A 27,526-nucleotide genomic window follows, 5' to 3' on the forward strand; every position below is an offset into this window, starting at 1 on the left:
ATCTCATTGTAATTGAACAAATAGTTTCTCACATAACTAATTCTGGCAAGTGTGTTGTTTGAAAATAATTTTACAATGATAATCACAAAAAATAAGGGTAAAAATTAACCAATTTAGTTATTTCATAACTTTTTAAAATCAGTACGAGAGGTGAGTCCCCCCCCTCACAAGTATAAATATTTTTATATTATTCATTTATACTGTAAGATTTTCTATTTAAAATTTGAGGAACTCATTTTTTTCCACCAAATGATCCAAATCTTTTTCATTAATGGGTCCCACGTTACAGATAGTTGAGCACGAACACTGTTTAAGGAATATTGTCCTTGTTCTAAGGGGCATTTTAAATCACTGTTGTACTTTATCTTAAAAATTGACACTTCTAATATTTTAAGCCTCCTCTGCTCTCCCCCCCCCCCATGGGCGTCATGGCCCTTGGCAAAAACACCTTCATTGCTGAAAGTTACTTATATCCTCTTCTAAATTTAAGAAAGAAATGCTACTGATTCCTTTCTATAAGAGTGCTAACTTACATCGATCCATGGGTTTTCTTGAATTGGACAAGATGATTTCTTTGGAGCATTTTGATTCTTGTTTTTTCCCTGATTCTTCTTAGTCTTCTTAATCCTTTTCTTTCCAAGAGGCTGGAATGAAACAAAAATTAGATTAAATTAGACACTACAAAATGCATATTTCAATACAAAACTCTCTTTTTGTCTTTATGGAGCCTTTTGACTTTGTTTTTCTACAGCAGCATTTCTCGATTTTTTCTTCGGCCAGCAGACTTGTAAAAATTTCTGTAAACATTTTCTCAATCTGTGATTCTTTTGAAAACTAAAAATATTACTTGTTATTAAAAAACTATTACCTAAATTAATTGTAGATTTTCAATTTTTCATTAAAAATGATAAAATTTAAATATAAACAGGGTAAATGACTAGTTACGGGTACCTAACCAGTAAAGGGCAGGTTTGTCTTGCATTGCCAAGATCAAGTCATTGATATTTCAGAATACCGTCAGTGGATTCTCAAAATAGCACCTTTCAATAACGCCCCGCAACATTTTTTCGAAATTTAAATTTTATCCAGATTTGAAAAAATGTTCAAGAAAGAAAAAAGGGATTTTTCTTTTCATTTAAGATTTTGAAGGTTTCTTCTTGAGGACCTGAAATTGCTATTTCGTATCAGATTGCAGTTTTATTGGTACATACTCATTCCTTAGCATTTTTTCTACTATATACGTTACATCCCCCAAAAGTATTGGGACACTTATAAAAATTCACATTTTTACTGATCTCTTGAGAAATAAGAGAACAAATATTCTGTAACTTTCAATAAATAAAAAGTGTTCCAGCAGTCATTTTCGAAAAAATCACTGATGCATTTAGGGGACCAGTAACAAATTGAGGAAACATAGAGTTTTTTTTTTTTTTTTGATCACCTTTCATTGTAAATAGCTGAGAACAAGGTATAAATTTCAGAAATAAGTTCACAAACTATGTAGAATTCATTTTTATATTTTTGTGAAAGTATCGCTTATATTCACAAAGATATATGTATTTTTTTTACAAAACCCAATTTTGCACGCAAGTTTTTGACTCATAAAATGCAGAGTTTTGCATTAAACCTTAAAAAACCTTCAGAAAACTTGATAGCATACAAGAAAAGTATAGTACTAAAATTTGAAATTAAAATATTGAAAATTTGGTAAAATGAATGTTTAATGTAAAAATAATAAATAGCATTATGTGTCAACAAAATATGAAGGGGATCGCAAACTGTACGATGTATGAAGGAGCTGTACATTTGACCAAAATAAAAAGCAAATTGGGCATAATTAGAGTTATTCTGCCATCATTATTTAAATTTATTATTAAAATTTTTTTAAAGTGTACCAATTTGATACGGATAATCCGAAGATCCGGAATAAAGAGGGTTGGAGATTCGAGGCTCTAATGTATTATGCATAATTTAAAAAAAAAAAAAAACATATTGTAGTGCAAAATGCTTGAGAAACAGGTGAAAATATTAAAGGGAATACTTTCCAGTTTACCTTTGTAGATTCATTGTTTACATGATTCTTCAACAGATTATTACACAAGGCTCCCTGTGTTTCAATAGCACTGCACTCGGCTGCCATTACAACATCCGTCTTTGCCGTGACACCCAGGATTTCGGAAGACAAGGCTCTGTCACCAGCGACTTTGTCTACAACAGAAGCACTTTCAGAAGTTCCGGATGCAGCCGGGCTGCCATTTAAGGGGCCCTCTTCTGGAGCTGTTTCGATCATTGGAGGTCTTGGATGGCCACCGACTACATTTTCAGAAAAAGGTTTTCCTAAATCTGGATTATCTTTCTTGTCTTTCTGGGGTACAAACGGCTGGAATGGAAACCGATTCGCTGTCTGCTTCTTTTCCTCGGTTTGGGCAATGACAGGTGCACTTCTGCCTCCTTCTGCTGTCGAGAGAGAAAACAGATTGCAAAAACTGCAGACTACTAAAGAGAATCAGAAGTTATTTTCATATGAATACTCCAAAAATTAAGTTTCAGATGCTAAACAACTGTTTTTTCTATCTGAAAGCAAAACAACACGACTCATGGCCTACACAATGAATTCAGACTGCAGATATTTTTGAGTTTTATTTTTATTTTATTTATGCATTTTTTTGCAACACTAATGTTGTGATAAATTTATTATTAAAACATCCATTACTGTGCTTTGCAGAGAATGTATTGAATCATCAATGTTTGAGTTAGCAACAAACAAGATAATGTGAGAATTAGTACTCCATGTCAGGACATCTCTACATTTACTAATTCAGTATAATAGTTACTAGTCGACCCATGCAGAACTCTGCACTGTGCTTCGAATCATTTCATAAGGCATTTCGCTCTTTAAAAATTTCAATGAAAGAGCATTATGAAGAAAAACGGAAAAAAGGATAAGATCACTAAACATTACACATACATTTCCGAATGTGGATTCACCCTTGCAGCCTCTTCTTACCTTGCCTATCAGCAGCTGTTCCAGCAGGGGCGGCATTTCACCATTTCATTTGGGGGGGTCGAGTTTCTTAAATATGTATAACCACAAAGCGAAACCAAACACACATTAGCTAACAAGAAGTTGTCATAAAATCGGTTTTTAGTATGAATAAAATTAGTGTTTAGAAAATATTAAAATTTTGATTCATTGACTAAAAAGTTATTATACAAAACATCTCGCTACTAAAGTTTTTATATCTTTTGGAAAAGTTATAATGTATGATTTTTGGAATTCGGAAGAGCAGGGAATCGTGTTACAAATCTATCGGTGCCCAATGTCGTGCTGTTTTGCCAGTTCAGCTAAATGGAAAAGGTATTTTTTTCCCCCTTTATACTTCGAAAATATTTCTCTAACCTCCTGAGACATAAAAAAAAATCTTTCTCTATTAGCTGAGCTAATTGTAATAGTTGAAAAATAATTGAAGTAACACAAAGCTATATATAAAAACACTTTTTATATCTTGCTCTTCAAATTCACCCAGGCTACTTCAAACACTGTGAGGGGCTTAAACTTTTCATCATTGAATAATCTAGTCATGTAGTCACTCTCGGCTTCAATGAGATATCATCTGCCTCCAGCTCTGTTATTCACTATTCCAGACTGGTGAGTCCATAACAAAGACGAAACTGCAGTCTATGGATGTGAAAACCATTCTGTCGGTATATTGCTTGTAATTTTTCTTGCCTCATGCTAAAAATTTTGCTCACAGTTGAAACATTTTATTTTACGTTTCCAAAATCCAATCCAAATAACCAAAATACCAGCCAACCATACAGAAAAATAATTATCATCAAATCTTGTGTTAATTTCATTCGAAACTAAATCTATTACTTCATACAAAATATTCAAAAATCAATGTTTGACTTCTCATCATCATGTGGATTTTTGTCGCTTTTTTTTTTTTTTTTTGCGCCTCTTTAAAGTTGGCTTGGATTAAGAATGTTTTTGAAAAATTTCACGATTGATTGAAATATACATCTATAAAAAATCCATTTTCAGTTTCAATTGTAGATTAAACTGTGGTAGTATGGTGCACAGATCAATTGTAAATTGAACTGTGGTTTGAATAGTCGAATAGCGGATTGAAGATATAGATTTTGATAGAGTAACACATTTTTCAAAAACCTTTTCCCGATGCAAACAAATTGAATAAAAATTCAAATGAAGTCATACATGCTAAAGGGCATGAGCATTTTCACCATTGAAAGAATGGTTTTGCAATAATTATTCCAGTCGTCAAATCACTGCTTTGAAGTTATAGAGAAATGTTTTTATCATTTTAACTCTTGAAGATTATCTTGTGTCACTCCCCGATTGCATAACTATAGAGCCCCATAAAAGGTATTTGGTTGATATGTCTTTTTTATTCAATAATCACATGCATTTTTAAGAAGTTTCTATTAAAGCAGTGTAATGTATTGAGCAGCTGAAACATGTTTCTAGCAGAGGAAAGCGATGAACACTCATTAAATAATTACACAATTAAAAAATGAGCGTAAAAGTGAAAGTAAAGTATCAAGCAATTTTCTTGTGAAAACCATGCAGTCACACCACTTTTCACAAGCCTCTCATATTGGACATACTATCGTTACACTGGGCAAACAAGTATGAAATATTTAGCCTATATGAGGCAATGTCATCTTTAAGATAAATAAATACCTTTGTGCTGAATAGTAAAGTCAGACCAAACAACGTAAGTAGAAGCACAAATTTGTAAATTACAGCAAAATTGCTGTAATTTACAAATTTGTGCTTCTACTTACGTTGTTTGGTCTGACTTTAATGTCATCTTTAGTTAAAATTAACCATGGTTCTCTATCAGTTTTCTATATTATGAAAAATCTGAAAATACTTCATGAATTTCTAAGTCATCATCCAAATAACGAAAAACACTTTTTTTAGTCTGAGATTGTGTCGAGTTTCATCAAATAGTTGCTGAGAACCAGCGAGATTTCCTTTAATGAACATTGATCTCCGACTTACATAAATTGAATTCACCCATTTTCTATCAATCTGCTCAAAAAATGTGGGGGTGTGACCGCCCCCTCTTGACCCCCCTATTTGCCGGCCCTGTGTTCCAGTGAACGTTCCTTCTCATTTTTGAAAAGAATCAAAAAACATTTGAGAAGCTGCGTTTCTCAGGATAATTTAAAGGCGTTTTTCTTATTGACCATTGAAAATTCTGGGACATCAAACATAGATTTCTATTATTTGATTGACACATTTGTCTCTGTTAAAGCCAGAAAGAAAGCATTTTTAAGGCTCAATGTCAGAATTAGTTTTTTTTTTTTTTGCAGTTTTAAATTGTTTTTTAACTCTTTTTCGTCTTAAGAGGCAATTTTAATTGTGATTAGTTTGGTGACTATCAAGTGTTTGGTATTCAAATCCCAGGCTTCCTTTTAAGTGTAATAATGTTCCTTTAAAATGTAGTTTCTAGTATATTAGGTTTATAGTATGAAACATTGACTTTAAAATTGTGCGGATTTTCTCATTGGAGGGGCACCATCTTCTACTCAGGACCTGGGCACCAGTTTGGCTTGGTCGGGCTCTGCCTATACCTTTGGAAACCCAGCCGTAGGTGGGGTTTGGTCTTTAGGGGACCAGGCTCGTCCCTATGCCGGTCCCAAGCCCGTGTAAAATGGGGAGGATTTTGCAATGGTGTAGCATCCACGCATGTAAAACTACCACTCTTTACTTACGCTTGAGCAGATCTGAATCTGCCCAGTGGCTATCGAGTGGAACAGTGAGTAGACAGTGGGTGCCACCGGAGCCAGGTCAGGAACCTGGGTCCACGGTGCCTAGAGTCGTAAGTGGTTGGATTTTTGTTCCCGTCAGGGTCTAGGGTGCTCCGGCCGAAAGGTCAGTACTCTGAAAGCCCAAGATGGTAGTAGCAGAGCGGGGTTCCTTTTTGTGTACCTGTACCTTTGGATACATGGCAACAAGGGGAAGCCATTTCCGCTCTTTAACACCCCTCTAAACCTTTAGGGGCCTACAGTCCAGAGGATATCCAGGGATGTCTTGACACCCTTAAAATCATTAATAGTCACCTGCTGCAAGCGGCTTTGAGCTCCCACAGGTGGCAAACCGGGTTGGCGAGCCAAACAAGCCCTCTAAAATTCTATTAAAATTATACAGCAGTTTGTACAGAACATATTCTAATATACCTTTTTATAATTAAATGACAGCTTAAGTAAAGAAATTTGTTTGAAATCAGTCGAAGGAATACAAATAAAGTGCATATTGAAGAAACAAAGATGAACATTGATGTAAATGTGCATTTATTGGTTCTGCAACAGCGTAAATTTTTGTGATGTGTATTATGGGAATGATTATATGTATAGTGAAGAACATGAATTCCAGATCCGTCAATTGGGTGGTAAGGGTACCCACTGGATTTTAGAAGCAATCAAATTTGCCATTATTGTGCACGAATTTTATTGTTTTCTCCCTATAAAATGCATTGAGCACGAATCTTTAGCCTCCCCTCCTCCCATGGAAAATTGTGAAATGACAGAGGCCCTACTGTAGCTTGAGCAGGTTTCACGGAAGTATACAGGTGTACCTGAGCTTACAGCTATTATGTGCAAAGCCTATGACGGCTGCTGAATTTGCTGTTCAATATTTGTTATTCAGTTACCTTGAAGTCAAGAGGGTCATAGACATTGGTATGAACAAAATAAAATGTGGTTAAACAGCTGAAAGCTGCGCTATGCTCTTGCAGATGTTTTGCAGAAATGCTCTGGAGCCATGAGGGTGAAGGTGTGCTCAGCAACTGCATGTAATTCTAGTATTGAGTGTTTTTTTACTTGGTGCTTCGTGAAACCCCCGAGGGCACTTGTTTGGCGCCTTCAGATCAGAACTTTATGAACACTAAGCAAAGGGAACTGGTCAAGATCGCCGCAAAGCATCTGAGAGGACAAGGCACAGAATTCAGCAGTGATACAACACAGATGATGTTCCTACCAATGTTTATGACTCTTAAGACTTCTAAGTTGTGTATAGCAAATATTCAATTATAATCAACATAATGTTGAAAATGGGGCTTAAAGTAGGTACACCCATTTCAAATCACTCTGTACAATGAAGTAAAAACTTACATTTTGTGAAAAAAGTAAAAAGCACTTACCATATGCATTTGGGTGAGAATGAGATTTTTCAATAACTTTAGGCAGCAGGAATTTGGACTCAGTTTCCATCATAAAGTTTTCCAGACTTGAGGGGCAAGGAGGCAAAGTGGACGACTGTTGTTCAACAAGTGATCTTTCAGATTTAATTTCAACATGCCCCGGTTGGCAAGCATTGAAAGATGAGAGGGAGTTTTGTGCCAACGTCTCGGGAGAGCTTTCGGAAACTTCTGATTCAATCAACTTTGATGAATTTCTATTTCGCTCGCATTGCATGAAGCCCTTTGTTGTATCAGGTATTGGACAAGTTGGCATGGCACTAGGTAATTTGGAAAAACTTTCCAGAGGATTTTCGTCATTGAAGTTAGACGGTGAGCTCAGTCTTTCTCTACCACTATCACAAATGGTATTACAGTCATCTGTTTTAACTTTGAAAGCAATCGGTTCATGACTGAAACAGCCGAGGGAAATTTGTGAGCCAGAAGGAATACGTTCCGGAAGAGCAATTTTTAACTCATGTCCATCAGCACTGTCATCTTCAGACATTGACTCTTTGACTTTTACGTGATTTGAGGGATGTGTGTAGTTATCCAATTGTGGGAGGTGGAATGGAGAACTTGAGAGGTGGAACGGAGGAGAATCATCCTTGTTGTGCTTGACGTCTGACGAATCTGAGAAAGTGTCTCGGTAGAATGAAAACCTTAAAAAAGAAACTTTTTGATGAATTTTTAGAATTTTATATTCGTCTATGATAGATGAATCAAAAATGTGCAACAATGGAAACATAGAAGACCTTAGATCAGTGGCTCCCAACCTGAGGTTGATTCGGCTCCTCTAGAGGGGATAAAATCGAGGAAGGCACGAATATTCAATCGAAAAATAATTCAATCAACAGAAAATTGCCTTAGTCGTCAAACTTGCCTATGGACAACATCAAGATCTCTGAGTTATGACAGAGGACTCAGGGACTGATTTACGTTGGGGCATTCGGGGCCCGGGCCCGGGGGTACCAAATTTCGGTCAACATTTTTTTTTCTTTTTTTGAGCAAAAAGACAGAGTGCAAAAAGACAGAAAAAAACTCCAAAACAGTTTTATGATGGACAATGTGAAGAAGTCATATTAGACTAAGCAAAGTTTCAAGGTTTCCCTTTTTTATGTAAGATGTGATAATTTGATTACAAAACTAAATTTCAGGATGTCAGCCAATGATGACATATTAAAGAAATTTTCTCGCTTGTTTGAATGTGACAAGCAAAATATTTGAGAAAAGGCAAAAGATCTTTAAAAATCTTACTGCTGTGATTTAGAGGAATCTTTTCCTGATAAATTTATTCATATTAGTTCAATCATCGGAAAAGAAAGTTTAATGACCGAAAAGTTTAAAAAAACCATAAACTTGGTAAATGGATACTTTTGCCAATGTAGGTACAGCCCTGAAATTGTTTTTGACTTTGCCAATCTCCAATTGTAGTGGAGAACCATAATTTTCGCTATTGAAGAGAACTAAGTGTCTTTTGCGTACTCTCATTTCTGATAGTAAATTATCTTCATTAGCTCTATTATCAATATAAGGAAGTTTGACCACAAAACTTGGTTACAAGGACATTATAGAACAATTTACTACAAGAAAACAAAAGAACGCAGAAAGCACATTATGATTTACCTTAACCATTAGTTTCTTCATCTGCGACTGTAAAAAATTTTCTTGCATGAAAATCAGGAATTTATTTTAGAAGTTTCTTTCTATCAAAATACTATCCGATTTTTTTTTTTTTGGGGGGGGGGGGCGGACCACCATATTTGTCAGTGCCCCGGGGCACCCAAGTGTGTAAATTGGTCCCTGAGAGGACTCGGACTCCTATTATTAGATGGTTTAATAAATAAATAAAATATTAAAAAGCAGCACTTTACCTTAAAATTTTGACAACTGCCAATTTTTATTTGATGCTTTGTTTATCGCATTTTGGGCGTAAACAGATTGCCAGATATTGCTGCAGCATGATAGTACAAAGATTGTTTTAGAGCAGATGTCCCATCTCTGATATTTCCAAAGACGGGTAGCAAAACGATGATTGTGCAATTACTCAGCAAGAAATAAAGTAGTAGAAACTTGAAAAAAAAAAAAAAAAAAAAAAACACAAAGTTATTAATGTTTAAGGGATGGAACCACAAAGTAGACGAAAATGAGGGAGTGATGGGGAAACAGATGCAGTTGAATTTCAAAGTGCATAAATACTGGAACTGGAGTATAAGAGCATAAGAATAAGAACTGCTAAAATGCGTAAATTTTACACCTAATGCATAAAAGTTTACAGTGATGTAGTGTCTAATGTTAGTCATGGAAAATTAAGAGCAAACATTCCTAGGGATTAAGGCTGTAAACCACCTCAAGGTACCATGAATTCTGAGAAAAAAGAACCATTAAATACAGATAGAAAGATTTTCATAACGGTTGCTTTTATCATTGAGAGCAAGCACATATGCTAAATGGGAAACTAAAATCTGAGGGATAAGACACTGGCAAGCCATTTTAAAGGCCTCACTGAAGCTAGAACAACTAAAACAATATGGAAAATACATTATACTCTTCTGTAGAATTAGGTAATAATAACAATGCAAATTTAATTAATTTGCAATTTTATACATTTCTTCTGCATCAACAATATATCACCTCATCCTGAGGAGAAAATGCTTAGTATCCACTGGTATGAAAATGACCTTAGCGATGTAAATCACGTACGAAACAAAATAGTATAACTTTTTTCGTTCGGGTTACAGGAAATTGGGGTTTTCACTTGATTCTCCCACCATGTTTTCAAATATATGCATATTTAACTATTTTTTGAAAAGTGAGCACTGTTTCAAAGTATCTAAAACAATACAGTCGGATCCAGACTTACACGAGGGATGCGTTCCAAGACTCCTCGCGCAAGTCAGAATTTCGCATTGTGGAACAATGTATGTTTAGAAATGTTTTAAAAGCATACCCAATTACTTCAGACATGTGTTAACAGCCCTTAAATTGTTTCAAACCATTTCATAACTATATATTACCGTATGTTTTATAAAGAACTGACTTTTCACTGTATTTTAGAAAAAGCATTACTATTTAACATGATTACTCTGTTATGAAGCACAAAATCAATGATCAATAAGATACATGTACTTAAACAGTAGGGTACTTACAGAAAGAACATTATTGCATTATAATAGCACTGAAAAGTAGATATCATAATTTTAAAAAATATGAAGTTTATGCAGTGTGAGAACACCACTATTTTCGGCCTGGCTTCCATTTTCATGATGTTTGCATTTTGCTCAGACACCTACTGAGTGAGCTTCATTATTAAAACTAAGTTCTACACTTTTGCGGATTCTTTTCTTTTTTTAAACTTTAACTGTACGTATCGAAGATTAACTCATACATACCTAATTCTCGTGCTACCTTCGAGGCACTTTATAATTGTTCACCGCATCAAGAATCTTTACCTTTTCTTGCATTGTCAGAAACTTTCTGCTTTTCTTTCCACTTTTGAAAACTTTAGATGAAAGTACTTGTTTGTGAACCGTTTTGTTTTATCAACGTTCATAAGAAGGAAGGAAAAAAAAAGAATCATCGGAGCGGTAATTTGTATAAACTAAAGCAAAGCGTTGTTTAGACTAATAGTGTGTGAACTTCCGCTGCCAATGATGCTAAAGGGATGAAAGTCTATCATGAAAACAATATTTAGTGTCAACGAAACCCATTCTAATGCTCCACCGCTCCTTTCCAAAAAATTTCATGTTGCAAGCGAGTAATTTGTGTCAGCAATAAAAAATTCATTACTCATGAAAAACTCGCGTTATCGCCATTTCGCGCAAGTCGGATCACGTTGTAGCGGGATCCGACTGTATGTTCCGTTTCTATACAAATATTGTAGTGCTTGCAAATAATTTGGGAAACTTAGTACAAAAATAAACTTACTAATAATGAAGGGTTATCTTTCAAATCGGGAGACTTTTCCAAAATATTTTCACAAACCAAACAAAAAAGGACATTCAAAAAATTTTTTTTCCCTATTTTATTAAAATTGAAAAAAAAAATACTGATGCATTCCAGTACTACTTTTTATAGAATGCCCATTAATTAAAGCTGTTTAGAGCATAATCATTGTGCAAATATTGCAGGAAATTCTGGGAAAAATACCAGATTTGCGAATTTTGATAGTTGTTATCAATGCATTTAGAGATTGTTATATGAAAGACTATAATAAGGCTGCAAGAACTTAAAATGCAAATTTCTATTCATATTAATTCAATGCAAAAGCTACAATTAACAGATTTTGTAATCACGAAAACGAACATCCTTATATACTTTTTCACACAGTAGTATGAAAAATCCCAGATTTTAAGTTTATAAACATGTTTCTTACCTTGCATTTACTTTCTATTAAAACATTAATAAATATTATGGTGATTTTTGGGGGGGGGGGAAGAGGACCTTGTGAATGTTTTGAAAAATTTTGGACAATGAAAAGGTTCTTATAAATACTTAAAAATTTAAAAGCATTTCTGAACTGTTTTCTGCATATTTTAAGATGGTACTTTTTTTTTTTTTTTGAGCAATCACGATTGCTTATTGTTCTCATTTCACCGTCCTTGGCGTTTGGTTCCTTTTTCAGCTTGGACCAGGGGCCTCTGCAGCACCACGGCCCACCGTCCTCTGCAGGCGCGGCTCCTCCGGTCCTTAGCTATCCGCTTCTCCTGGTCAGAAGCGTCCATGTCCTACACACACACACACACACACGCCTACGTGCATACACACAGGTCTACATGCACACAAGCCTGCACACACACACAATTATACACACGTAACCCCCCTGGAGGAGGGACAGGCTTGGGGGGACAAAAGCCGCTTCTAGGAACAATAACTCCAATAATTAGGGTTCTGTCGCAGTTCGTGATTGCGAAAAACATAATTTGAATTCAAAATTTCAGAATTCAAATTAGTTTTTTAAATCTGGTTTAAATATTTACTTGAGTTTTATAAAGAATTTGCAGGATAGTCCCAAACAACCCAGATAGTTGGTTCTCTACTGCATAAGTTATAAATAATATATTTTTGATATAAAGTAAAAACATAAATAACAACGTTACACATGAATTTGCAAAAAATTACAGAGGTGTTTTAAAGTTACAAGGAACACTTTTTTAATGCAAGTAAAAGTAAGCTTATGGGATGTAAAGACATGTCTTTACGCAATTTATGCTTTCTTAATGTTGTTTATATTTTTTAAACAAAATATGTATTGAATCAAGAATTTTCTGAAAGATCCACTTTAGTCGTCTGAGATTTTATCTTTATGAAAGGTTCTTAAATGATAATTATTCTTTTCCAGGAGGATTTCTGCAACCAGTCGCAAATGCAAACATATCATTATGCGCTTAAAATCAGAGCTGCAGAGTCCGAGTCACACTGATTTTGGGGTAAAGGAGTCAGAGTTGGTAGTCAAAGGTTTTAAACTCCAAGAGTCCACATCGGAGTTGGTCATTTTCCCTCAAAGCCTGCAAAACTGCTAGTGCTTGCGGAGGTGCTAGTGTTTTTGGGGTAAGGTTTTGGGGTAAAATTTTAAAGCCGGAGGCTTTAAAATTTTTGGAGTTTGTCATTTTCTCTTCAATTCAGCCGCCCTGCTTAAAAGTCCAACTAAGTGACTGAAATAAACAAGTAATTTTGAATTTGGAAGAAAATGTCAAATGACATTAAATCTTACTTAGGAGGCTCAGAAGGTTCTTCTTTGACCTCTTTCTGCCACAGGCCGGTCTCATCAGATTTTGCCAGTTCCTTGGTGGCACCTTCCGACAAGCATGGTCGCTTTTGAGGTGGCTCCTCTTCGTTCACATGTCGCTTTGGGGGGTTCAAATGCTGAAATCACGCAATGAAGATAAGAGAATGACAGTTATAGGGCATTCATCAGGAGTTGCCACTTGGCCACACCTCGTTTCTGAAGAGTCCATTCTCATGAGCGCGAGTTTGATAAAGGAAAAGTGAAGAAGAATGGAATGGTGAAAATGGGGTTGCTATGAAGAGCTCAAAGCTAGTAATAATTAACACTTTTTTGCCAACTGAAAGCATTTATTGAACATTTCAATAATTAAGAATCACTTTATGAAAACATGTCAAAAGTACACTATTCTTTCTTTATTCAACCCATTCTAAAAATCTTAATCATCAAAACTTCATAATGCGTTATTCTTTATAATGAGTTAACATCAACTAACTGCCATCAGCCAAAAAGTAAATGAAAAGTGAAGGTTGCTACTTCAAAAGTTTACTGCAATCTCAATTGAAATAAATTATAATGTGCTGAAATGAATGTTGCAAACAATTAAGTGCTGTACACAACTAATGTCACTTGGAGGGGGGTTAGTTAAAGTGACTTTGTGACAAGAGGGATGGAGGGGATGGAGGGAGGAGTAAATAAGAAGTCTGATATCCATGTTTTAAATGAATATAGAGAGGGATATGTGACAAGGTAGGGGGGGGGGGGAGCAAAATAGTAATTGTAAAAAAGTCTGAAGGGTTCATAGCAAGTGGATAAAAATATATAGGAGTCTGGTAGAAAAATATATAGGATTTTAAAAGGAAAAATATAGGAGTTTGGAAGAAAAATAATAGGAATTTCAAAAAACTTTGGTGCCTCATTGCTTCAATGCTAACACTTACGATGAAAAGTCCTGTCAGCTCCATGTTTCTTGTCTCACTGGTTTTGTTGGACATATAAGAAAATCATTGCAAAAAGAGTGCAACACTCTGCCTCCCCTTCGTTTCACTATTTACAGGAAAAAAAAAACTAATTTTACTAAACGAAAACAAAAAAAAAGAAAAAAAAACTTTTGAATTTTCAAAATTAATTTGAATTTTGAAATTTTGAATTCAAATTATGTTTTTCGCAATCACGAGTTGCGACAGGACCCTACACATTGGTTACTAACCCACTCGCTTGTTTCTAGGAATGGTTCCTGTCCCTCCTCTTGGGCGGTTACGTGTGCATAGCTGTGTATGTGTAGGCTTGTGTGTGCATCTGTAGACCTGTGTGTATGCAGGTTGGCGTGTGTGTATGTGTGTAAAGGTGTGTGAGTATGTGTGAGCGTGCGTGTAGGACATGGACGCCACCAACCAGAAGCAGCGGCTACCGGGAGGAGTCGCGCCTGCAGAGGACGGTGGGGTTGAAAAAGGAACCAAACATCAAGGACGGTCAAATGAAAACAATTAGCAATCGTGATACCTCAAAAAGACTGCGCTAATGCATCACACTTGTGGGAGAGAGAGAGAAATGGTCAGTCTCAAACGTTTGATTCATTTAAACAGAAAGTTTGATTCAAATATTCTGCATTTTTTTTATTTTAAAACTGGATTTTGTGTTGCTTTTAAGGAATTGATTCATTAAAGTGACTGATTCAATTACCCGGCGCTCACTGTAATGGCATTGTCCATAATTTAACAGTTAATTTGTGTATATATATGTACGTGCAGCCAAACCAAAGGGGGTGTTAGAAGAGCCTAAGTGGAGCATAGAACCATCCATTATCCTCTGCAATTTGCAACCGTAACCGAGTAGATAGAAAACAATGAGCCAAAAAAAAAAAAATTTCCGAGATGAAGAACAATTTCCGAAATTCTCGGAAAATCTACATCTTTACTGATAATAAAGCTGAAAGTGTACCTGGATCTGTCTGTCTGGATCTCAATGACGCGCAAAGCGCCTAGACCATTCGGCCGATTTTCATGAAATTTTGCACAAAGTTAGTTTGTAGCATGGATGTGTGCACCTTGAAGTGATTTTTCGAAAATTCAATTTTTTTTTCTATTCTTTTTTAAAGAAAATTTTACCGAGCAAATTATCACAACGTGGAATACTAAATTACGGTATTATCATAACGTGGAACCGCAACATGGGCGAGCCATTTAATGTAGCAGATTTCCGAGAAATCAATCATCCATTATTTGTAAATACACAGGCAAACCAAATAACCTTTTAATTTTCTACTACGGGCAAAGCCGTGCGGGTATTAGTACAAAATAAGTACTCATTTAAAAAAAGCAGACAAAATCCTACAAAATGACACTTTTTTCAATGAGATAGTTACATTTTTCAGCGAGCTACAAGCTTTGAAACATTTGAAGAACCCTAAATTTGAATTGGTACCAAAATCTACACGGCATTTTCAAAAACAATCATTCGAGCTACAACCAGTCATTTTAACTACATGTAAGATTATCTCTTTATGGTAAATAAAAGTAAGGTTTCAAAGAAATCCTGGAAGGAAGTCTGGTGGACATGCGCCCAGGAGACCCCATAGAACCTAGAGCCTTGAAATTTTGTACAAAATTACTTTGAGCCCCAGGGGTGTGCACCTGGGGTTTTGTTTTTAAAAATTGGAATTAGTTATTTTATAATTAACTTTTTAAGCTCAAATTTCACATAAATTGCCTATTACTGCCAATTAAAGGGTTGAAAGATTACTTGCACATATTAATATTATATATCGTTGGAAAGGGTATAATTTTCCGTATTCTACGCGATTTGTTTCAATGCTCTAACTTAAATATGGCGGGAGTTATTTGCGTTTTTAGCTCATACTTTTATAGGCTTAGCTAAAATTTAGGCACTACTTTCTTCATTAAATCTATCAGTAAAAAGCGAAAGAATTGTTCCACAGTTTTCTTTTTGACACCACTGGAAAGAGCGGCTTTTTTTACTCCAGATCTAACTCGACCTATGGTAGAAAAACTAAGTTTCTATCTCCAAAGGAAAAAAAGTTACACGATGTTAAAAATAAGGTTTGAATGATATCATCTCCATTAAAATTATTGATGTTTTATTTGGCGTTGCCATAGTTACGTCTTTTCGACTCGCATGTTTCCTCTTTCTTATTCAAACTTTAAGGGTTTCGATTTTAACGGAAAATCTCAGACTCAACTCAATTCAAAAGCAAAATATATTACTAGAGACCACTTTGCAAGTTGGTACAAGTTATTTAGAAACCCGAGGAAGGGGAGTTTTTTGATCCAAAGGGAGCTCATAATGCATTTTTAATCTGTTTCTTTTAATTCGACGATGTAAATTTTTGCGAAGCAATCTTCGGGGGTCGGTGAGCGACAGTGAGCAGGGGGCAGAGCCCCCTAGTATGTAACAAAATAAAAAGCTTTCAAAATCTTTACAGCAGTACACTTAAAGTTAACATGTTATACGATTAAAATTGCAAAGTAAACTCATTGAAAGAAAAGAAATTAATTGAAAACAAGCTAAAAGTTGCAAGTAAAACAATCTATATTTTGTATATTTGATAAAAATAATCAAACAGAAGTTTAGTATACATACGCCAACATTAAAGATGTAAGAGTGCACAGTGCAGGGGAGAAAGAAGAAAAAAATATGGATCAAAAGTTTTTGCATTTTTGGGTAGCATTTAACATCTGACAAAAAAAAAATATAGGAGTTCGCAAGAGAATATAGGAAATATAGAAGAATATCTGAAAATATAGGAGATATAAGAGGACTATGAGCCATGTTTTATGAACAACCCTTATTGAATAACTAAGTTTCTTTTTTATAAAACTTGTTAAAAGAAATACATTCATATCGTCGAAAATGTGGATTAACTTGTAAACAGGGCAAATGTCTTTTTTTTCTGATGATTCTAAGGTGATGAACTTATTTCTGCCTATGTCATATATGATTGACTGGTATTAGCTCATCATGGATTTTCTATATATTTATAAAATGTTAATTGTGAAATAAATCTTTAAAATAATAGGTTAAATTAAAGGTTTATCATAAAGTAAACAAAAAAGAGCAAAATCTATCATATGGCTCCACAAACTATGTCTAGTCAGGGTTCATACTCAATTTCCGAAATAAAACGAAGGAGTTTTGAAGGAGTAAAATGAAATTTTGTAGTACTAATGGGCTGTCATTAAATGATGTTGCACTTTTTTTTCAACATATTTGACCCCCTTCCCTCTTTGTCACACTTCACCTAACTCTTTCTCTTGTCACATGTCATAATTTTTATTAATATATTGTTACAATAACTGTGTGATGTGTCACTTTTTGTCACCTTTTCTCTACCCCTTGTCCCAATTTCATGAACCCGTCTCCCTATCAAAGCATGACATAACTTGTGGATGACCCTTTTTACAATATCATAATTGCAATTAATTATACAACTGTTTTTTTAACATCACTTTTGCACACTGAGAGTGTGGTGGAGGGAAAAACAAACTTGAAAAAATGGCCAAGCACCATTTAAGCATGTTTTATTTCACTTATGAATTGTGTTAGTCATCTAATAATATTTTCACTTTCCATTTTTATGACTTCTATGATCAATTTGTAAACTACATCTTTATGAAAAAATATACGAAATTACTACATTAAAATCGACCTTGTGAAGTTAAGTTGTCGATCGAAGTATTGTAAGTTACTGTCATACAAGAAAATTATGAAGTACAACTAAAAAAGAAAGACTTTTGAAGGAGTTAAAACCAAAATGAAGCAGTTTGAAGGGCCCTCCAAAAAATTTTCCTAAATGAAGGAGTATTGAAGGAGCGTAAGAATCCTGGTGATTCAATGTGAATCAGGGTTCGAAAATTATATTACCCGACATGCCCAAGACATATAAAAACTCTAATTGGGCGTGAATCTTTTACCATTACCTACCCGGCTGGGCATGTAATTATTATAATTTTTTAATTGAGTACTGGTAATTTTAATGGCGACTTATTATGTACTATTTATTTAAACTTCTATTTCTGTTTTATATTGAAATGATTCTTGTTTCAGATATAAAGCTGTTGAATTTTTTGTCTAATTAATGCTATACGACAAATTCAAATATTTTTGTTGTTATACAATAAAAAAAAACTGAGCATGCAAAATTTTTATTCGGGCATGTATTTTTTACACAAACATGCCCGGCAGAGCAAGTAAAATTTTAAAGATTTTTCTAGCTCTGATGTGAATCATCAGTATGCAAACAACTACATTTTAAATGAAAACTACTGAATTGCTGGTGCTTCAACAACAAAATAATGCCATCTTGTATGCTATGTCAGAACATCAAGGATCAGACAGACATGGAAACTTAACTAAAAATATCTACAAGGAACAAGACGAACTAAAAATGTACATGTTCAGTTTCATGGGCTCCTGAATTAAAAAAAAGAAGGCAAGAAACCACCTGTCAATATACTTGCCTTATATAAAGCTATGGACATCTCTTCAGAGAGGGGCTCATGTGAGAAGCGGCAATTGTCTCGGGCAAAACAAGTTGTTTTAGTGTGGAAATACTTGCAAGGGAATTCACATGAGATATCATTAAGGAAAATATAAACACAAACACTAACTAAAACTACATACACCAACTAAAATAACAACATTCACACTGTCCGAAAATTTACAATTGTACACCCAAGCGGGATCCAAATTCAGGTTTTGGAGGACGCCATTATCAAATAGAGCATAGTTTTATTTTGTTCTAACATGTCTTTCCATAATGAATTCTGCTTTTCATTGTAAAAAAAAAAAAAAAAACTATTTAAGTAAGTTTTCAAATTAATTAAATTAGCACCAGGAAGACATTTTCAACAGAGCAAAACAAATACTATTTTTAATTTGTAAAAATAAAAAACATTTTTCAAAATGATTCCATTTTGACAGTGTAAATTAAATACTTGTACCATTTTTAATTTATGCATTCACCAATGTTTTACTCTCACAAAATTTTTGAAGCCTTCCTGTAATTTCTTTTGAAAGTATCTTGAGCAGAAACTGATAATACTGAGTCTGACAAAAACACATTAAAAAATAAGCTTAGTTTTTTGAAAAAGAAAATGAAGTTAAATTAATATCTGTTTATATGAAATTTACTAGTAAACAGTCCCATCATGCCACAGTTTTCTAAAGTGGAGGCCAAGGGTATATTCTCAAAACATATAGTATATTAAAAACATAAGAATAAATTAGTTTCCGAAAAAAAAACATTGTTTTAAAAACAAATTATATTTTTAACAACCAAGGGGGAAAAATCACCCCCTCTGCATTTTCCTGGATGAAGGGCTTACAGATAATCATATTGTTGTCCACATTGTGCTGACTTTTCATTCTTCTTTGATACACTGATGAAGGGGTTTGCATTTGACAGCCCTGAAACAGCTGTTTGCTGAGTTTTTAACTCTATTTTATTACTTTATTTGTACTTAATGCATGTTGTTGTCATTTTACTCACACAGGCAATTGCTTTGTTCAAATGTAGAAGTCATTTTTACCGGTCATACCTTGATGGGCGATTTTTTAGTTTTTAAATATGAAGGAATAACATGCTATGTTTTTAACAACCTCTCATCATTTCACTATAGCAACTGATTTTGTTTCGATGACAGGAGTCCTTATAACCAACATTGACAATAGTGAATTCAATATGAATGAGACCCTGATGTACAACAGAGCAAAGGATACTATGCATGTATTTGCAATCTTCGCCCTTGGTGCATTTATTCTCCACATAAAACTTGCAAAGAGCTGGAAGTTTTTTCGGTAGTACATGAGAGTATGCACAGTCGGCGCCCTGCGAGGAGACAAGAAAATGGCAGATTATAATCAATTCACACATGACAAAATAATAAGAGACTAAAAAAAAAACTAAAATTTACATGAAAATCTAGTCATAACCAAAAAGCTTCAGTTTCCTGATAAAACGGCAACAAATAAAATCTATTTTAAACTTTTTAATATGGCTGCCCCTCATGGCATTATAAGTCCTAAGTGCTTGACCAAAATAAATTACACTACTCTACAAAAAAAAAAAAAAAAAAAAAGAAAAACCTTTTTTTTTGTTACATGGGAAAAAATACCTGATCTTAGTGTAAAATGATGCGCTGAATTCAAGTATGCAAACGGTTTTTCTCCATCACCCAGATTTTTTGTAACATGAGACAGAAGTTTGAAAAAAAATATGCATATTCACATGCATGACTAATACTAAAATAATGATCAAAAACTTAGCTATTGTTTTTTTATTTCTGTATTTGGCATCAGGAACATCCCTTTTAAGCGGCTAGCATTAAGCAGCAAAAATTTATTCACTCGAACAATGGGGCCCCTCTAAAGATGTGTTTTTTAGCTATACTTTAATAATACTTAGAAATTCTGGTTTTAAGTATTCAACATCAGCACCAGTGTTACAAAATTTCAACAAAGTTTTTTAAATGGTCTAACATAATATGAGAGGCCAGTAAAATAGCAGGTCAGTCTTTTTAAAAAAAAAATCTTCTTGCCATTGCTATCCCATTTGCATAAGAGAAAACAGCATTGTATTAAAAAAAATTTAGCAGTTAATAAAATTTGTTTTATTTAATTTTAAGCCAGAAATAAACCCATAATTCGTGTTGTACAAAATTTTATCTAAAAAAGACTTACAAATCTGGATGTGTTTTCTTCATTTCGACTGAATATGCTAGTGATACCAAAGGCAACTTGTTTCAATCATGTTTTTAAACTAGTTTTGAAAGAAGTAATACCAAGAATCATCTGTTAGATATTAAAATACAAACATATCCATTACAGAGTCAATACTATTATAGTATACTAAAGCATGTTTCTTATAGTAAAATCTATGAATTCTTTATGTTTGCTTTCAAATATAAAATTACAGAAAATTATTCTATTCAGGTAGCGTGTATCACGAAAATGGGATGCCATAAAGACTGACTACCATGTTACCACTGCAGTACCAGCACACCTGACTATCTAACTCCACACTATTTGTCTTTATGACAAGATTTTAATTGCTATGAATTTTTATCATTACGTAATATAGGAAAACACGGAAAAAATAAATCACTTAAAACCTATGATTACACAAAAACTGTGGGTGAAGGGAAAATTCCGATTGAATATTTGAAATCAGCGTCAAAAATTGCCCTAGAAAATCCATAAATGTTTCAGTCAACAAAATCTTTGTTTAAAAGTCTATTAGTTTTATCATAACGTGGTATAGGAAAACATGGAAAAATTAATTACTTAAAACCTGTAATTACACAAAAACTGTGGGTGATGGAAAAATTCAAAGTGGGTATTTGAAATCAGCATCAAAAATTACACTAGAAACACTATAAAAGTTTCATGTAACAAAAACTTTGTTTACCAGTGTTATTGGATTATAATGCCATGGGAAGGTAAAGAGCAGTATCTGCAGGAATGATGTTTTATTTATTTATTTATTTTAAGCTATAACGTAATAAATGAGCTTGTACAATGAAGCTTAAGTACAATAGAAGAGAAAAAAAACAAAAAAAAAAGAAAATTTACAGATATGCATACTTTGTGTTACAGGGGTCGGATGGGAGATTTAGGAAAAATTTAGGACACAGTTTGGACAAAACAGGAACCTACAAAACAATTTTACAGTTACAAAAATTAGGAATTTTATGAAAATAAGGACAACTCCTACCTCAGGTTACACCATGCTTATTTTTAAGATTTTGGCAATTTCTTTTTGTGTGCAGAGATCAACAGATCATGCCTGTGGCCCTAACAGAATTCACGTATTAAGGTCAGGTTATTAAATAAATCAATATAATTATGGTTTTAAGTATTAATGATTTGTTTTCAAATTTGCAGAACAAAGTTTTAAATGCATCAGTGTCTTGGTACAAAAAATTATATTTTTATCATGTCTGTAGACACAATTTATTCACAGACTCAACACTTAGTCCACAGATGTGATGACAAAGAACAGATCACTAAAATAACCTATGTGTTTTAGATTTAAACACCCTAATCACTTAGAAATTTTGAACAAAAAGTGGGGCTAATAATAATTTCCCATATTTAAAAAAAAAAAAAAAAATTACTATTCATATTCAAACATCTGAATTTACTAACAGCATAAATTTAATTTCAAAGCAAATATCTGACCTTATAACAGTAGCCTTGTTTGAAATAGGTGCATACAATTCTATGGGCAACTTCTTTAAGAAATTTATCTCTCTTAATTTTGCCTTTTTCAGTTAATTTCTTCTTCCTCTTCTTTTTCTTTCCTCGCTTCTTCTTTGGATTCTTAGTTCTGAAATATACCAATTGTTGGACAAACATAAGAAAAACTGTTCAGCACTATCTTTTCATTAAGATGCTTAAAAGAGTAAAAAGAGAAACGCATGATTTTCCTCTCTCTTAAGCCATGGCGGGGGGGGGGGGGGGGGGGTCCGAAAGAATGAGGGGTATCCAGAAAGTCAAGAACGTTTTGGAATTAAAAAAAAAAAAAAAAAAACTATGCACAAGAAATCTTTTTTAAATACACACTTGAGAGAGAGTCTGAAGTTCTACATTTCTATATAGCCACCATACAATTGAGGCATTTATCACAGCAGTGAAAAAACTTTGAAATTTTTTCATCATACAGTTCTGCCCACAGCAATTTCAGTCATTCAATGACGCTCACCCGAAGCTAATCATCGCAGTCGTCAAGACCCTGTGTCGCTAGTCAGTTTTTCATTCCTTGTAAACAAGTGAAAATCACTAGGTGCAAGATCACGACTATAGGGCGGATGGGGAAAAATCATCATCTACCTCCCTTCATCGTGAATAAGGAACTTTCATACATTACATTGTTTCCTCACCCTACACACTTGCTGATAAATTTCTGTAAGTTTTAGGTTCTTTGCCAACAAAAACCGAATCACAGTACACACCTCACAACTCGCAGGATTTTCTATTGCAGTGCAGAATTTAAATTTAAATATCTAAAAAATTGGCAGTGCCGGGATGTTTCCATTGTAGTGACTGGATGCCGACGGAGATGCTGAACACACAGACAGCAAAATATACATGATTGGCAAGCTCCTGGCAGTGTAAGATCGAAACAGTCTTTACTTCCTTAATAACCCCCGCATTAGTTATTATTAAATATTCGAAAACTTTTTTATTCTTCATTAAGGGGTGCATAAACATGAAAGAAGAGGATATGTATGAAAATTAGCATTTTAACATTCATTAATAGTATAACAATATTATAGTAATTCATAGATAGTTATAGATCTTGTGTGTGTGGCAGTTGCTTCACTGTTAGGTTTGGTGCGTTTTATGGTCACTGGTTATTGGCTATGTATGTAAAAAAGCACACTTTTGTCATTTTGTAACCCTTATTCTTTTCATGAAATACTCAGTATATATAACAGAACTTAGATATTTTTGTGTGCTGATGTTTATAGATTGTAAATTGTGTTGTTTCAGGTATGAAATTTAAGTATGAAAAATAAATTTTACACTTCTTAAAGATGCACTAAATAATAAATTTTGTAGATACCCGAAATAATTCTCAAAAAGTTTTAGTTATCTTGAAGAATATGAAAACAAAAGGGGGACATCAATTTTGGAATTTAAATGATAAAAGTATTACATAAGATTTTACTTCTTAAACTGTCACCAAACATGTTTCTTAACACATCGCTCATTGGAACACCTGATGATTGATGCTGAAACTCTGAATTAAAAAGGTTTTTGAAATCATAAACTGATTAAAAGTTTTGAAATAACATTAGATCATAATAACAACTAAAGAAAGGACTAATTAATATCTTTTTTTATTCAGGGTATCTGTAACATTTGGTGTTTTAAAATCAATGACTTTACATTATTTTCTATGACTGCAGCATATAACTTTCAATGACTCACGGATGAAATGCTAACAGAAAAAAACATATTTCTCACAAGAATTGAAAAAAACTGCTTTGTGAAAACAAAATAGCAACTATCTGAGCTATGCTTTGCAAATATGATACTGAAAATTCTAATTCAAGCAAAATGTGACAAGCTGAGCATAACTAGAAAACAATTAAGACAACTTATGAATTTCACATTCCATCCCCATCTAACACTTCTTTAACTAAATTTTTAATATTTCAACCAGATGCACAATTTTACATATGGGCAATTCCAGGTCAAACCAATTAAAAGAAATAAGTTCTTGACCTCACCATCACCGATTTTAATGACAATTGTTGTGAGGGACACATATGACAAGATAAGTAATCCTGCCAATCTTTTGAATTCTACTTGAAAATTTTTAGGAAATATAGAGCTGTTAAAAAACTGAAAAAGTACAGTAAAACCCCTCCTAACGGACATCCTTCTTATGCGGACAACTTTTAATTCCCCAGTTCCAATGTAAATAACAGTATTAAACCCCTGTCCTGCGAACACCTCTCTATTGCGGACAAAAAAATTGTCCCGTTAGTGTCCGCATTAGAGGGATTTTACTGTATGAAAAAAATGACACAAATGCCTGTAACTTCTTTCCTAATTATAGTAAAATAAAAATTCAAAAACCATTGTAAAGCTAAAGAATAGAGCTTGCTATTGATATAAAACATGACTTTTGACCTTGAATATCTCAAAGCATACCCCTTAGAATTTCTTCAAAAATTATATATATTTTATAGCTAGTAGGTGTGCTAGTAGTGTAGTAGTGTAGTGGGAGAATAGTGCTATATTTATTATATAGCACTATTCTCCCACTACACCAAAACTTAGACTGGGATAGCAATGGCAAGGTACTGAAAAAAATTCAGGAATGTTCACATGTTTTACATGGTGGAATTCCATATGTCAGATCAGTCACCTTCTTGACCTCCTCACCATTTTCGATTTTAATGAAATTTCGTGTGAAGGATACATATGACAAGATAAGTAATCCTGCCAATTTTTAAAATTCCACTTCAAAAAATTTACGAAATACAGGGCTGTTAAAAACTTAAAAAGTGAGAAATAAAAGGAAAGTTGTGACATGCAAATGACTGTTACCTCTATCCTAATGATAGGAGAATAAAAATTCAAAAACTTTTGCAAAGCAAAAAATAGAGCTTTCTACTGGTATAAAACATGACTTTTTTCACCACAGGTTTAAGTTTCAAGGTCATTCACAGTGACTTTTGATCTTGAATAACTCAAAACACACACCCCTTAGAATTTCTTCAAAAAATATATATATTGTAGCTCTAACACTGTTCTCCTGCTACACCAAAATGCAGGTTCGGACCGCAATGGCAAGGGACTGCAAAAAAAAAAAAAAAAAAGGAATGTTTACATATTTTTGTTAGATGATTTACATTATTTCTGTTCTAATATTATTGTTTTAATGTTTTGTGTCCACTCTTCATAAAGTATGCATATTTTGACAAATCGACAGATTTCTTGAATAAGAGCTAGAAAATGACAGACATTTTATTCAGGGTTGGCAAGGTTTTTCCCATCCCTGCTAAATACCATGGTAAAAACCTGTATTTATCGTCCTGGGAAACACTAGGTTTTTCTCACATGGGAAAAACTGATTTTTAAAATATAAATTCAAAATAACCTTTAAAACTATCAAAATTGAGATCAAAGTAAATAATAGTTTAAAAGATTGAAAAAAAGAGGAAAGTTCACAAAAATGGACAATGAAATAGATTTCTTTATAAATATTTACACAATACACAGATTACAAATCATAATCCTATTCATATTCTTCGTCTTCTACTTCGACATTGGATTTTAGCATTGTGTAACAAAACACTGATTTAGACTTTTTGCAAGCCCAGTCTATTTCTAATATTGTTTTAGGTGAGTGAAAAATTAGAAAAAATACGTTCGGGAGATGCTGATGATGCAGGACAGACATCCTTTAAGATGTTCTAATAATTGCAGAAATTTTACTTAAATTTTTCCACCATAGTGCTTTGTAATGCCTTCAGAGAAAAATATTTTGACTGATTTTTCAAACATTCTGTTAGATTGGACAAGAATCTGGCAACAACTCTTCCTGATGATGCAAAAGAACGTTTTGTGTAAACATCACACCAAACCAAAATTTAAAAGAAAAATCTGTTTGATAAGTCAACTTAAAAATTTAATAAAAATTTTATAAAATTTAAACACAAATTATTTATTGCTTCTCTTGATGACCCTGGTATTTTAAGATTCAATAATTTTATTTTATTATTATGTTGTTGTCTTGTGCCAGCTACGCTGGCAATTTGGGGTGCGCTGCTTCAGTTTTCCAACAAAATATTTATTTAGGAAATTATTTATTGTTAAAAACTTTTGTGAGCAGATTTATGTTTTGTACAATAGTTCTTATTTATTTATATTCCTTTCCCACAGAATAATTTAAGACCTAAGAGAATAATTAATAACTATTTATTTCTAACTTCCATTTTACACATCAGATTCAGAAAGTCAAAATATTTCTTACATATTGTTATTTGGAAGTTTTTCCCGGTTTTTACCACTTTTTCCCAGTATTCCTGGCAGGATGGGAAAAACTAGTTTTGGACGGGAAAAAGCCAACCCTGATTTTATTTGATAACCATAATTTTTATCTGTAATTAGCAACAGATCTTGGAAATAAAAATAGCAAGTTTTAGCCTATATGACAAAGCTCCCCGTATTATGGCAGAATTTTGTTTGTACTTCATGAATAATGTGTCTAAAAATTGAAACAATAATAATAGGACAGAGATAATGTGAAACATTTAACGAAAATTCAGTTGAATCTCGAAAACTCTCAAGTCACTGGCTAATAGCTTCGAGTTATCAATAGTTTGAGTTACGGGAAGTTGTATGTAAATATTCCTGATTTCTTTTGCAGTACCTTGACATTGCGGCCCCAGTCTAAGTTTTAGAAAACAAGGGTTAGAGTTATAATAAGTATATTTTTAAAAAAATTCTATGGGGGGCATGTTTTGAGACATTTAAGGTCATGGTGAACTGAATCATGGTGAACACTTGAAAACGTCCACACCGTTGACACACGGTGAACCTTGAAACAAACCTGTCATGCGAAAGTCATGTTTTATACCAATAGAAAGCTCTGTTCTTTAAATTTACAATGGTTTTGATTTTTTGTTCAACTATAATTAGGATAGAAGTTAGTCATTTGCATGTCACAACTTTCTGTTTTTTTCTCACTTTTTAAGTTTTTAACAAACCTGTATTTCATAAAATTTTTGAAGTAGGGTTCTGAAAAGTGGCAGGATACTTATCTTGTCATATGTGTCCTTCACATGAAATTTCTTTAAAATCGGAAATGGTGAAGAGCTCAAGAAGGTAACTGACCTAACGTAAGGAATTCCACAATATAAAACATGTGAACATTCCTGTTTTTTTTTTCAGTACCTTGCCATTGCGATCCCAGTCTAAGTTTTGGTGTAGTGGAAGAATGATGTCAGGGCTATATAAAATACATTTTTTTAAAGAAATTTTAAGGGGGCATGTTTTGAGATATTCAAGGTCAAATGTCATGGCAGATGACCTTAAAACTGAAACTTGTCGCAAA

The 27,526-nt window shown here is 33.6% G+C and overlaps 1 protein-coding gene across 1 annotated transcript in view; it reads right to left on the reverse strand.

Moving 5' to 3' along the window:
• Positions 1-310: 310 nt before the first annotated feature.
• Positions 311-27,526, reverse strand: part of LOC129224297 (uncharacterized) — a 34,464-nt gene continuing 7,248 nt past the window's right edge. The window contains exons 4-9 of the mRNA XM_054858731.1: positions 22,132-22,279; positions 19,725-19,780; positions 7,173-7,870; positions 2,054-2,457; positions 534-644; positions 311-331 (exon numbers count right to left, since the gene is read on the reverse strand). Of these exons, the coding sequence (XP_054714706.1) occupies positions 311-331; positions 534-644; positions 2,054-2,457; positions 7,173-7,870; positions 19,725-19,780; positions 22,132-22,279 (1,438 nt within the window). The remainder of the gene's footprint in view (positions 332-533; positions 645-2,053; positions 2,458-7,172; positions 7,871-19,724; positions 19,781-22,131; positions 22,280-27,526) is intronic.

This window comes from Uloborus diversus, chromosome 6 (genome assembly GCF_026930045.1).
Source record: "Uloborus diversus isolate 005 chromosome 6, Udiv.v.3.1, whole genome shotgun sequence".
In the NCBI taxonomy this organism is placed as follows: Eukaryota; Metazoa; Arthropoda; class Arachnida; order Araneae; family Uloboridae; genus Uloborus; species Uloborus diversus.